The sequence below is a fragment of the Platichthys flesus genome, chromosome 14 (assembly GCF_949316205.1).
Source record: "Platichthys flesus chromosome 14, fPlaFle2.1, whole genome shotgun sequence".
Classification (NCBI taxonomy): domain Eukaryota; kingdom Metazoa; phylum Chordata; class Actinopteri; order Pleuronectiformes; family Pleuronectidae; genus Platichthys; species Platichthys flesus.
The window spans coordinates 21,435,197-21,447,819 of record NC_084958.1 but is presented as its reverse complement, the minus strand read 5'-3'; the positions used below and the strand labels follow the sequence as shown (position 1 = coordinate 21,447,819).

Genomic DNA, 12,623 nt, shown 5'->3' with positions numbered 1-12,623 from the left:
CCTCAAGGCATCGTTGAGATATCGTGTTCAAAGGAAAGGGACAGACTTACAGACGATGCATAAACACCGTGTCGCCAGTGGAGAGAGAGAAGATGACGTTTTCCTCTCAGAAACCAGACCGAGCTCGGGAGGGGGGAAACAATACAGCAACACTCTCTAACTTTCTTTACCTGCAGCTTCTAAATGAGTGTGCTGCTTCGGTGAGTGAGAACATGGAGAAGGTTTCAATTCCCTGAGCGTCAGTTCAGTGTAACTTTGGTGAGTGGGTTCGATCTCCAGTGGGAAGTGAGAAGAACCGACTGAAGAGTGAAACTGAGTTTATCTCCAATATCCAGCAACCTTCAAACCGTCAGACCTCTAAAGTTCACACTCAGGTGGTTCCTATGAAAGGAAACAGGAACTTCAAACCTGCTGTTCCTGAAACTGATGGAGTCTCTTCTCCTTCCTGCACTGTCATGACTAAAGATGAGTTACACTGCCCCCTGGTGCCGTCTCACCCTCCACTGCCACAAACCAGCAGCCTTCAATGACTCCGCAGATTGAGCAGTGGATGAACTCATGAGTCAATTCAAAGTAAATTAATCTAAAACAATTCTGATAAATCGATTAATCATCATTTAATCAACAAAAGCCTCAAACTCTCACTGGATCCAGCTTCTTCAAATGTAGATTGTAGATTTTTAGTTTCTTCTTTTTCAGTCAAAGGAAATTCGGCTGTTGATTTTAACAATGCTTTTAATATAAATCAAAAGAAATAGCAAAGAGAGATATTTGGGGAAACGTTCATGGAAAATTAAACTTTGAACAATAATCAGGCTTTTATTTATGTTGCTGTTGTTTTTTTTACAAAGTTGACCCCGGAACATGAACCTGAGAGCGTTGAAAGGGGAAGTTGATGAGCATGAGATGAAATAAATAAAAGCTCATTTCTACATCTTCTATGCAGGAAATCTACAGGTTTTATGTTGATGGCTTGTTTTTTTGGATTCACTAGCTTTTGAAGTGTCCTAAGAAAAAAAGCTGACGTGTTTTGAGGTTGCAATGCAGTTTCACATTTCAGATAATCCTAAAAGAAGCATTTAAAAAAAAAAAGAAAATGTTAAAATCCATCCAGATGGATTTTGCATAGGGAAATATGCATTAATATAGAAAGTCAAGGGTAAGAGATTGAGAGTAGGTTTGATTTAGTCTCTTCTGCCCTCAGCTGTACGTGTGAATGATTCTGTGGCGTTTCAGGTGGTGCATCAGGATGAAGGTCTTCCCGCACTGGGAGCAGCTGTAGGGCCGCTCCCCGCTGTGGGTGCGCTGGTGGACCCTCAGGCTGCTCTGCTGCGTGAACCTCTTCCCGCACTGCCCGCAGCCGAACGGCTTCTCGCCCGTGTGCGTCCGGTGGTGTATGCTGAGGTGGGACGAGCACTGGAAGCTCTTCCCGCACACCGTGCACCAGAACGACCGCTTCCTCCTGTGGCTCTGCTGGTGCAGCTTGAACTGGTGCAGGCGGCTGAACGTCTTCCCGCACTGCAGGCAGACGTAGCCCCGCGCCGCGGCGGAGTACGCCTTGTGGGGGTTGTGGTAGCTGCTCGGCGTGAACGTGCTGTGGGAGTGAGTCGCGGCCGGTCGCTCTCCGGATGTGGCGTCCCTCTCGGCGTGCTCGTCCGGCGGCCTCAGGTGAGCAGCGTGCGACGCGCTCCTCTGCGAGTACAGCTGCTCCTTCTGCCTGTCCGGCTGGGGGGGCGCGCCCGGAGCTCTGCTCTGGAACCCGGACGACTGCGGGGCGTCCTTCTGATACTCAGCGCCGTAGACCCCGTTGCACGGCCTCTGAGAGGACGACTGCTGGACACCGGTGGACTTGCTGCTGTTCGAAACCACAGTGGCGTCCGAGTGCTCCGGGAACGTACTGGAATACTCCTCCACCATACTGGAGAAGTCGGGAAACCCAGCCTCGATGTCGTTGCCTTCGATTATGGACGACCAGAGTTGATTCTCTCGCTCGTCGATGGAAAAGTCAGCGGCGAGTTGATTCTGCTTCCCGGCTCCGTGCTGACATCCGTCCTGACTGAAGCCCGATCGCTCCTCCTCCTCCTTCTCCGTCTTGACAGTGAAGTGAAGGCCACTGATCTGTCCTGGGTGATGACCCGAGTACAAGTCACTGAACTCGGATGGTTTTAGCCTGGAGACCTCTGGATGGGATAAGTGACGGCCCTCTTCCAGCTGCTGGCTCTCCCCCAAGGTACCTGGGTTGGAGTACAGAACAGAACCACCTGCAGGAAGCAGGAGTGGAGGGAATCATCTGGTATCTTCACCAAAAATCGGTTTTAAAATGTATAAAATGAACTTTCCATCAACTCACCCATAGGTCCAGCGGTGTCACTGATCCACAGCGGCTCATCTGGACTCTCTTCTTTAATCGTGAAGGAAACAGCGACATCTTCCATCTCTGGAAACTAAACCAAGGTGGATTAAACATAAAATGTTTCAATGTAAATACCACATTTACCCTCATTTTTGCTTCACTACAATAAATATGTGTTTTTAGCAGTTTAATGCTCCACATGTTGAACCACTTGACTGTTTGTCTTCATAGGTCAGCCCGACTTTCACACATTAACACCTGGGATCAGCTCCAACACTCAAAAGATAAGAAGTGCAGCTAATGGACGGGTGACGACAACTGACGGGGGTCAGTGAAGTTGCAGGAATAAAACTAAAACAGACACTTCTCTGTGGATTCTCCTCTACCAGGGACGGAATTAACTCCACAAAAAAACACTTTTCCACCAAAGTCTTATATGCTACGTCTAATTTGCCTTAGACTTCAACCGACGACTACACAGCAACGAGACCATTTGTATCCTCTCCTACCAATGTGCACCTATAGGCAGTTCTTTCTTTTATAGACCAGTAAAGACTTGGTGCGGCCCTGGAACAAGAGTTTCTGAGCGAGAGCCAGTCCTTTGGCCGTCACAACACAGAGAACCGGAACCAGTTTAGGCCCTGGACCTGCTCTGGACCTGCCCTGGTGGACAAGGGGTAAAGTTTGTCAGACCTGAGGGCTTCTCTCAGGTTCCAGAGAAATTCCAGAATGTTTAAAAACCAGGATTCAAAACAAGACCAGATTAACCACACCAGAGGCAGTGGAGCAAAGAAACGATTGATACCTGATTCCTACGTCCCTCTGTTCGTAGATGATGAGGAAATTAGGTTTTCAGGAATTCAGGTTTGCAACTTCCTCTAATAATGAAGATCCTCAACCAGATATCAGGTAAGAGGTCGAGACCCAAAGAGAAATGAGCGGTCGACTGTATTTTGAAACACCAGGGTCCTCGACGAGCAGGATGAAGAAAACTGCATCAATAAATCTTCAGGAAGCAGAAACCAATCATTTTCTTTGCTGAGCTGTTTTTGTCATGCATCAGTGGAAGTGTCCACTTTATTTTCATTTAATAAAGACGGACATATCTTATTAAACCAGCTGATCCTGAGTCGTCCACAACCACAAACAGTCAAATCACAACTCTGATATTAATTTTACAAGAATCCATCTATCCATCTATCCATCCATCCATCCATCCATCTATCTATCCATCCATCCATCCATCCATCAATCTATCTATCCATCCATCTTGCTTCTTCCTGAACTCTGTATAATTTGCATCTTTTTTAAAGGTGTTGTAACATGTGAGTACTTTTGATGTTTTAAAGAAGCCAAAGCCAAATCCCTACTGACGTGGACCCTAACGTGAATCTGTCTGTCACCATGAACCAATAACCAACAGAGGGGTGACTCTAACCAGAGGGTCGGCGGTTCGATCCCCGTCTTCCCCATCTGTATGCCGAACTGTCCTTGGGCTAGAGTCCGAATTGCCCCCCAGAGAAAAGGTGCTGCACGTGGATGCACTGTATGAACGTGTGTGTGACTGGGAGAATGGGGATAACCTGTAAACAAGACTAGAACCACTGAACCAGTCAACCTGAGGATGTTGGGGGGGCCCTGGGATCTCGGGGCCCTGAGGCAACACAAGTAATATTATTGGTATATATTGAATTTGAAAGGGTTAATAACCTTAATGTCTCCTGAGTGATGACGACAGTTGGTCCCAGCATCTGTCCCTCGGTCCATGTAGTTCTCTGAGAGGAGGAAGGAGGAGAACAAACGTAAGAAAGTGACATTTGATCTTATCTACACGAGGAAACGCCAGAAACGCTGATACAGCACATGGACACAAGTGAGATGTTCAGATCAGCTGTTCAACCACACGATGGGGCGTGTGGATGTTGTTTTCTCATTGCAACAACAACAACAACAACAACAACAACAACAACAACATGAAAGGATGAAGCGGGGGCTCTGATCCCACCGGGTCTCGGCGGAGCTCCTCACCGAAGCCGCGCTGCAGCTGCGTGTTCTTCTTCTCCATCGTCTGCAGCTTCCTCCTCAGCATCTCCACCTCGCTCTGCTTCCGGGAGATCTCCACATGCAGGAACGCGCATTTGTCATCGACCAGCTTGGAGATGTCCGCCACCGCCGCCTTCAGCAGCACCTCCATGACGGAGGAGAGCTGCGTCTGGAAGGAGATGCACGTCGCCATGTTCATTCATAAACAGGAACTGTGTGCAAGGAAGGAGGGGGGTGGGTGTGGGGTGGGGGGGAGGAGAGTGAGCAGTGATAATTATTAAAAAGAATAAAGCTTTTTAATAAGCTTCCGCGCTGTGATGTGGTTTTAAATCACGAAGAGAAGCGACGCACTAGAAAAAAGAAAAAAAAAACATGACATCTGTGTTTGTGGCTGAGGAGAAGTGGAGGCTTCCTTCCGTGTGGCGGAGGGATCTACCGTAAGGGCAGGAGGAGACGCGCAGGGAGATTACGTAAAAAACATGGAGGTGTTCCAGGTAAAAAAATAAATAAATGCAGGTGATTTCATTTGATGTGTTTCTATCACACAACTGAACTGTGAACACCGAATGACGACTTGTGTTCAAGAGTTTGTGTTTAAAAAGGATCAAATCTCATAATACTTTCATCCTATACATTGTGTGACCTATTACGCAATGTTGTACTGTGTACTATGTTTTGAGTACTTGATATATTGTTTATTTATATGTTCTGTTTTTGCATACTCATCTTTAGTTTTTGTGTACTTATATGTTCTGTTATGGTGTAGAATTGCGATATTTGCATATATTACGTATATATATTTGTATTTTTTTTCTGAATATCATTTTTGATTTTTCATAGAATAAACAATAAACATGGGAAATAACTATCAAAGTGGTCTCTACTGACAATAATATGTATCTGTATTGTCAGCTGTAAACGAACCAGTTAGTATTTCAGTGGTTGGTGGCAAATTCATTTTAAAGGCCTCTCGTCTGCATGAGGCTCCATCAGTTTAGCTCAAATTTTTATAATTCTTATTCCTTTTCCACCAATTGGAAACTAGAAGGTGAGAGAAGACACAAAGTGTTGAGGGAGGAGGAAGTGGAGCAAATATTTAACATTCCACACTGATTAATAATGAAAAACTAAACTAAAGGACTTCTGGCAAAGTTAACGCCCGATCTAGCAATGTTTAGGAAAGTGACAATAAATTCCTTGATCTACCAGTTTATCCAGTTTCACTCCAAAGTATCCAGGACCCTGTGGTCGTGCCCCACCCCCGCCCCCTCCACCACATTTCTTTTAAAGCAGTTCAGTAGTGTGTAATCTTGGTGACAGACAACAGACAGACAACAGACAGACAGATGGGGATGGAATCATAATGATGAAGCTAATATAACCAGAGCCAGACTCAACAAGTCCGTTAGTTTTGAATTTATTTGAAAAACAGAGCTTAACATAAAAACGTTTTGCGATACTCGCGACATCAAAAGGAAACAAGATTAGTTCATATAAAAATGTAAACGTAGAAAGATGACTTTGTGAAAGGCAAACAACAGACAGTCAGTCACACTGCAGCTGTTTTGTTTCCCATGTGAACACGGAGGCACTCGTCCCACTGGAGCACAAAGTGTTTCCGGCTCTTTCCGTCGAGTTGAGACAAACTATTCAAACTCTTCAGCTGCAGAACAATCGAACCTGCTCCGTTCACTCAGGACACTGACAACCAGACAAACGGCTTTTCACTGCAGTCAGTAAGTTTCATCTGACAGTGACAGACACGGACCCATTACAAAACAAGAGACGTTTTCACTTCTTTTACTTCTTTACTACTTTTTAAACACTAAAGATTAACTTATTTTCCCATTACCTCTACAATTATTAAAGGAAATATCCCAACGAATAACATTTATTCAAATTCCAGCAAAAGAAAACACAACCTTTGGTTCTGGGTGACGGTTCGATAATAAAACTTATTTTAACATAAACAAAAGTGTAACTTAGATTTTCTTCAATTTAGCTTTGAAAACAGCTTCTCTTCAAAGTCATGAAGTTAGAGTCTGATTGTTTTGGTTCTTGTAAAGTGACAGAAGTTAGACAAACATTTTTGTATTAGTAGTATTAAGTCCAGGCATGAGAGAACAAATGAGAAGAGGGAGGTTAAAAAAAAGGTATAAAAAAGAAAAAAGTTTAAAATGTCAAGAGTAAAGTCGAACTAAATCATAGGAGGATACTTTTTAAATGTGTTTAACGAGAACTAAATTGAAATTTCATGATTAAAGTCAAACTTTGAAGAATGAATCAAACTTCCAACGTCTTGACATTAAAACTCGAAATATGTCTGATTGTTTTATTCAAGATCCATAAATTATTCCCTGGGAAACCGGTGAAAATGTAAAAAAGAAAAAAAGCATAATATCTCGCAATGTTGATTTGAAAAAGAAATTCTTACAGATGCTCCTTTGATGGAATCCGGTGTTTCCTTTGCCCCAATCGCATTTTTAAACCATGTTTCAGATAAATCAACAGAGTAGTTTTTGCATTAAACAGTTTACAAACATCAACATAATCATATTTTGTTCCGCTTTGTTCTCAACTATATTCACAAAAATTAAACAACATTTCCATAATTTAGTTTGACTTTAATCTGAGCATTTTAAATATATTCTTCAAATAACAAAGTAAAGATCTTCCTCCTCTCTTCTATTCTTTTCTTAAATCTAATGACTGATGTTTTTACACAGGTGACTCTGAAATAAGATGAAAGTATCGAAGCTCTGTCCACAGCTCGAGCATATGAAGCAGTTTCCTCTGGCGCCATCGCAGCTGTCCTTGTGTTCCTCCTGGTTCCCTGTGGACGTCGTATCCAGTTCAAACCCGGTTCCCTCCCCGGTCCTGACGCTGGCCGGGCCGTTATCGTTCACCTCTCGGGCGACGTGTTGATCCTGCAGCTCGGACGCCAGGTAGTCCACGTGCATCATGTCCTCGTCTTTCAGAAAAGCCATATCCTTGATCGGCGACGCACACGTGTATCCCTGCTGCTCATTGGCTGCGGCGGGACTGAGCTCACACTTGATGTCATGTGACAGCACGTAGGCCTCACTGCTCTTCTCTGTCACAGAAGTCCAGAGCTCACTTTGGTCCAGCGCCCCAGTGCCGCCGTCGGGCCGGTCCTGACTCAGAGTGGGAAAATCCCCCCCGTTGGACTCCAGCTTCACCATCACCGTGTGGTCACCGAGCGCCTCCCTGCTCGCTGACTGGTCCTCAAACTTCACCAGATCAGGCTTCAGCTCCTGGTTCTCAGGCATCGTAAACATCAGGTGATGAGCCTCCAGCAGATCTGGGTTCTCCCCTTCGGAAAGAAAACAAAATTAAGTGAGCAGTCCGACAGAATTACTTTTATTCAGTTTACTGCTGAGGTGCTTGAGTGTGAGATGTAACTATAACATGATAGAGGACTGTTGGGCCGTGGGAGAGGTTTGTGATCTCCGGAGCAAAAAAGCTTAAAGTTAAAGGATTCCAGCTTCTCTCATGTGAATAAAAGCTGGTTTCTCTTCTACAATATGAATCTAAACATTGTTATTTTGACTCGTTGTCTCTTACCAATTCTGTGCGTCTTCATGTGGACCTTCAGGCTGCTTTTCTGAGTGAAGCACCTCCCACAGATGTGGCAGCCGTACGGCTTCTCCCCGGTATGAATCCGTAAATGAGTCTCGAGGTGGCCGGCCCGTTTGAAGATCTTCCCGCAGAACGAGCAGTTGAAGCTTTTCTTGGGCTTGATCATCAGAAAAGACAGGTTCCTCTGCTGCTGCTGGGGATGAAGCTGCTGCTGCTGGGGATTCAGCACGGCCTCCGACCCGCCGTGTAAACCTGGATCGCTGGAGAGCAGGAGTGTGTCTGGCGACCCGTAAGGCGTTTGGGAGATCAGGCTGCTCTTCAGCTCCCCGTACGGTTTCCCTGGGAAGGAGAAGGAGCTACATGAAGCTTCCCCCGGTGCCGGCAGTAACTGAGCGATCCCGGGGAAGGACGTCACAGTCTGTGCCGAGCTGCTGAGATATTCCATCCCACTCATCTCGGTGCCGCTCGGTCCTTGTGGCCCCGACCTCCACTGCCGACCCTCTGTCTCGAACGCTGGGAAGTTCTCCCCGAGGTTGTCCCCTCCTTCCCTCGGCGGCTCGTTCCCTGCCGGAAACTGTGGTTGTGTTATGTTCTCCTCTACGGGCTCAGATTTGACTTCTACAGGTGGGGGGAGAACGTCCTCTATCTTCAGTGGAACCTCGTCGGCGGTGGTCCGGCTCTTTTCCTCGGGGAGAGGAGAGTCGACACGTGGCTTCACCTCAGGGATCTGCTTCTCCTCAACCACCGGGACGTCCACTGGTGTGGCCTGATTATCTGTCGACGTGGAGAGAGGAATAGATTCTTTCAAAATATCCACACAGGGAAACTTGTAACACAGAAGAAAGTCACAGCAACAGACCAACAACTGCAACAACAATAACACACATATTAAATAAATTTCAATTCGTCAATAGAATAATATTACTTTCACTCGTCCAGTTAAATAATAGAACCAGTGACCTTATTGGGGAATTGATGCCCCGTGACCCAGTGAGCTTCCCACCCCCCCCCCCCCCACACCACCACCAGCTCCCCAGACAAAGTTCTGGACCTCTTTCAGCAGCAGAGCAGAAGAGAGATGTCGGTTTTCTGGGGTTTAATCCAGAGAATATTGCCCGAGTGCAGCAACTCCCCGTTTAATGACACTTGAGAACTGCCAAGTGGAACTTTCTAGAAACAGAAGAACCAGAGAAAGCCTGTTCCTCGGGGTCAGACCTACTTCTTCTGTGAATCTTGGTGTGCTCCTTCAGGCTGCACTTCTGGTTGAAGCGCCTCCCACAGGTCTCACAGCGATACGGTTTCTCCCCGGTGTGAATCCTCTTGTGTCTCTCCAGGTGGCCGCCTCGCTCAAAGCATTTGCCGCAGTAAGGGCAGATGTAGCCCATCTCGAACTTGAGCCTCTTCGCCGTCCTCCTCCTCCGCGGAGCGTTGCGACTCTTACCGTAGCCCGGCACGGCCGGCCCGGAGGCCAGGGGGGGTTCTGGGAGACTCGACAGGAAGTTCTGCCGTGCGTTCAGATGATTCAAGTTGTTTTGTCCCGTCTCCTCGTCAGTTGTCGACCTCCACTGTCTGTTGTTCCCTTCGCACAGAGTCAACTCTTGTCCCGGCAGCTCAGCCTGACCTCTGACCTCTTCACCTCCCGGTTCCACCGAGTCGGGTTTGGCCGAGCAGCTGTTGACCTTGTCGGTGTGAACGTGTTCGTGGGAGATCCTCTCGTCCCCGGTGGAGCCGTGACCGCCTGCGGAAACACAGAGATTCAGTTGAAGAGCAGTTTGTTGACCTCTAGAGACTTCACAATAAAGCGAAGCCAAACATCTTGATTGCCCCCTGGTGACCGGCTGCAGTATAGGTCAAAAGCCCCAAGTCCCTACGGTCAAAGAAGTGGTTCTGATCAAACTGGTGTTTGTTCAAATGTTTCCTTTTTCCCAGTAAGTTTGGATTTAATGGTTCGGTGACGCTCAAACCAGGAAGAGATTTGTTCTCTTCCTGAAAACGGCACTTTGGAGGAAGTTTAATAATTAACAGCACAAGTTCATCAAATCCTCACTTTACCTTTAGGACCTCAGTGTGTGTGTATGGTGGTGTTGTGTGTGTGTTTCTCAGGTTATTCAGTGTGTTTACAGTAGTGTTTGGATTGTGTGTGTGTGTATGGTGGTGTGTGTAAAGTTTGTGTGTGTGTGTGTGTATGGTGGTGTTGTGTGTGTGTTTCTCAGGGTTGTACAGTGTGTATACAGTAGGGTTTTATTGTGTGTGTGTGTGTGTATGGTAGTGTGTGTTTCTCAGGTTATACAGTGTTTTCAGTAGTGTATGTATCTTGTGTGTGTGTGTATGGTAGTGTGTGTGTGTGTGTTTCTCAGGTTATACAGTGTTTACAGTGGGTTTTTTATTGTTTGTGTATAATTTTATACAGTTTTTGTGGTAGTGTGTGTGTGTCATATTATACAGGTTGTGTATATTTGTGTGCATGTGTGTGTATAGTTTTTTGTGTGTGTGTATGGTGGTGTTGTGTGTGTGTGTTTCTCAGGTTGTACAGTGTTTTTATTGTTTGTGTATAGTTTTGTGAATGTTTGTGTGGTAGTGTTTGTGAGTTTGTGTATAGTTTAGTGTGTGTGTGTGTGTCTCGAGTCCAGCCCCAGCTCACCGTCCCCCCCACAAGGCTCGGCTCTCCGGGTCCCGGGGCCCCGGGCCGCCGACAGCTCGCTGTGCAGCAGCCGGATGTTGCCCCTCAGCTTCTGGATCTCCTGGTCCCGCTGACACGTCTCCAGCCGCAGCAGAACCACCTCGTCCTCCACCAGCTCCGCGATCTCCGCCGCGGCGGCGATGGACAGGGCTTCCAGGATGGAGGCGACCTGCGCCCGCAGAGCGACGCTGCTCAGCATCGTCACGAACCGACCAACTCACCGGAGGCGTCCCGGAACTTTGCGACGACAACAACCGACACGAGTGAGAGACGCGCGGGACGCCGGGCCCCTGGGTCGGCGGCGGCCCCCCGGTGATACGGAGCAGGTGACGGCCGCAGCCAGAGCTTCAGCGGCGGCGGTTCACCGGGCTCGGTGTCGGTGATTCAACCTGACGCGTCTTCGGCTAATAACGGAGAACGATCGGTACGGAGAGCGGAGCGGACGGCTGTCACCGGAAGTGACGACATAAATACCGTAAAGACAAGTCAGCGGGCGCAACGAATATCCCGCGAGGCACTTCCGAGGTTAGTCCTACAAAATAAAAGATTATGACAAATGAATGAAACTGAAAAACAATGTTCAATGATCCTCAAAGGACTGAGTTAGTTAACCTGAACTTTAAACCATAAACCAAATGTAAAAAGGTTTATTTGTGTCTAAACTCTATCTGTATTTACCTGCAGGGGTTGTAGTTAGCTCTTTTCACTTTAAACATTAACATAATATTTACCTTTATCAATAATTTCAAACTTTCTGCATGTTGTCCTGACATCTGTTTAAAAGCTGCACATTTTAACAATTGTTAGTTTATTTAAGAAACTTCAGCAACATTGTGAGCTCTTTGAATTGTATGAAATATGTAAATAAAACACAACTGGTGTCAAGAAAATTATGTTTGAATTATAATCTTTTCGGCAAAATGGGAAGAAAATAATAATTAACCGACTTAAATATATATAGATTTGAATTGCGGTCAAACGCAAAACACAGTATATTATTGCATAGGTACTCATCGCACACACCCCTTCCTTTGACGCACAACATCACCACCTCACCCAACAATGAGTTCAACATGTGACCCTAGGTTAAATAGTCCGTCTGTATCTGGAAGGTCCAACACAAATAGGGACGTTACACAAAGGAGACGACACCTTTAAATGTGCAAGGCACAGAAATACCTTTGGTGAGGACTGATAAAATGGTTCAACCTTAGGATGCAGGGTTCAAGTGTTTTCTCTCCTGATACTGAGGTTTATATCATCGATGTGTTTCCCACTCCTGACTGTGAGAACATACATCCTTATATAAGCACACAGGTCAGAACAGTTAATACATTACATTACATTACATTTACCTCATCCGTGCTTTGTACAGAACCAGTATGTCTGTCCATGAAATGTAAGGTGGACATTTTTACTTCTTCAAAGGCAGTGATGATTTCATCAGCGTTTGTTTGTTTGTCAACTTGCTCAATTACACAAAAACTACCTGACAGAATAACACGACACTCGGTGGAAGAATGTGAACTGGGTCAGTTTCATTTCGGGCTTGTCTCCAGATCAGGAGGCAGATCCAGGAATTATTTTACAAATTGCAAGATGGGGCATTTTTTCACGTGTTCACCTTTTGAATGGATCTGACGAATCAAGGGCACTGATGGCCACAGAGTGTGTGCAGTTTAGTGCAGCTTGATGGAACTGACAGGGCCTGTGGTTTTTGAAGAAGGCCTGCTCTAGTTATGCTTGCTTCAAGTTCATTGAGAGGATAAGACATTTACTGCCACTAGATGTCGCACTACCACCAACACAATAGCTTCATAGCCTGCACCTCCCCCCCTCCCTCTGTGTTCTCAGTTGTTGCCTGTAAGGTCCCTGGCTGCCCAATAAGTGTCACCCCTAAACTCACACGAGCTAAATAAAGTTACCCTGTAAACAGAAAAACAAACC

The 12,623-nt window shown here is 46.1% G+C and overlaps 2 protein-coding genes across 2 annotated transcripts; both read right to left on the bottom strand.

The window, feature by feature from the left end:
• Nucleotides 1-799: 799 nt before the first annotated feature.
• On the bottom strand, nucleotides 800-4,964 carry LOC133968027 (zinc finger protein with KRAB and SCAN domains 1-like). The gene is made up of 4 exons (XM_062403828.1): nucleotides 4,382-4,964; nucleotides 4,064-4,128; nucleotides 2,351-2,444; nucleotides 800-2,261 (listed from the first exon to the last, which is right to left on the bottom strand). The coding sequence occupies exons 1-4, from the start codon at nucleotides 4,593-4,595 to the stop codon at nucleotides 1,201-1,203; spliced, it is 1,434 nt and encodes a 477-aa protein (XP_062259812.1). The 5' UTR covers nucleotides 4,596-4,964; the 3' UTR covers nucleotides 800-1,200.
• An 833-nt stretch (nucleotides 4,965-5,797) lies between these two features.
• Nucleotides 5,798-11,270, bottom strand: LOC133968008 (sal-like protein 4). Its single transcript, XM_062403793.1, has 4 exons — nucleotides 10,638-11,270; nucleotides 9,216-9,734; nucleotides 7,982-8,770; nucleotides 5,798-7,730 (listed from the first exon to the last, which is right to left on the bottom strand). Exons 1-4 carry the CDS (start codon nucleotides 10,873-10,875, stop codon nucleotides 7,099-7,101), a joined length of 2,178 nt encoding a protein of 725 aa, XP_062259777.1. The 5' UTR covers nucleotides 10,876-11,270; the 3' UTR covers nucleotides 5,798-7,098.
• Between the last annotated feature and the right edge of the window lie 1,353 nt (nucleotides 11,271-12,623).

Bases quoted from the DNA above. Each gene is read 5' to 3' on its own strand.
- LOC133968008 (XM_062403793.1), bottom strand. From the start codon at position 10,875: ATGCTGAGCAGCGTCGCTCTGCGGGCGCAGGTCGCCTCCATCCTGGAA. The intron at 8,771-9,215 runs GTAGGTCTGACC...CCACGTCGACAG, and splicing joins CACCAAGATTCACAGAAGAA to ATAATCAGGCCACACCAGTG. The intron at 7,731-7,981 runs GTAAGAGACAAC...TTCTTTCCGAAG, and splicing joins CATGAAGACGCACAGAATTG to GGGAGAACCCAGATCTGCTG.
- LOC133968027 (XM_062403828.1), bottom strand. From the start codon at position 4,595: ATGAACATGGCGACGTGCATCTCCTTCCAGACGCAGCTCTCCTCCGTC. The intron at 4,129-4,381 runs GTGAGGAGCTCC...TCCTCCTCTCAG, and splicing joins GCAGCTGCAGCGCGGCTTCG to AGAACTACATGGACCGAGGG. The intron at 2,445-4,063 runs GTTATTAACCCT...ACCTTGGTTTAG, and splicing joins ATCACTCAGGAGACATTAAG to TTTCCAGAGATGGAAGATGT.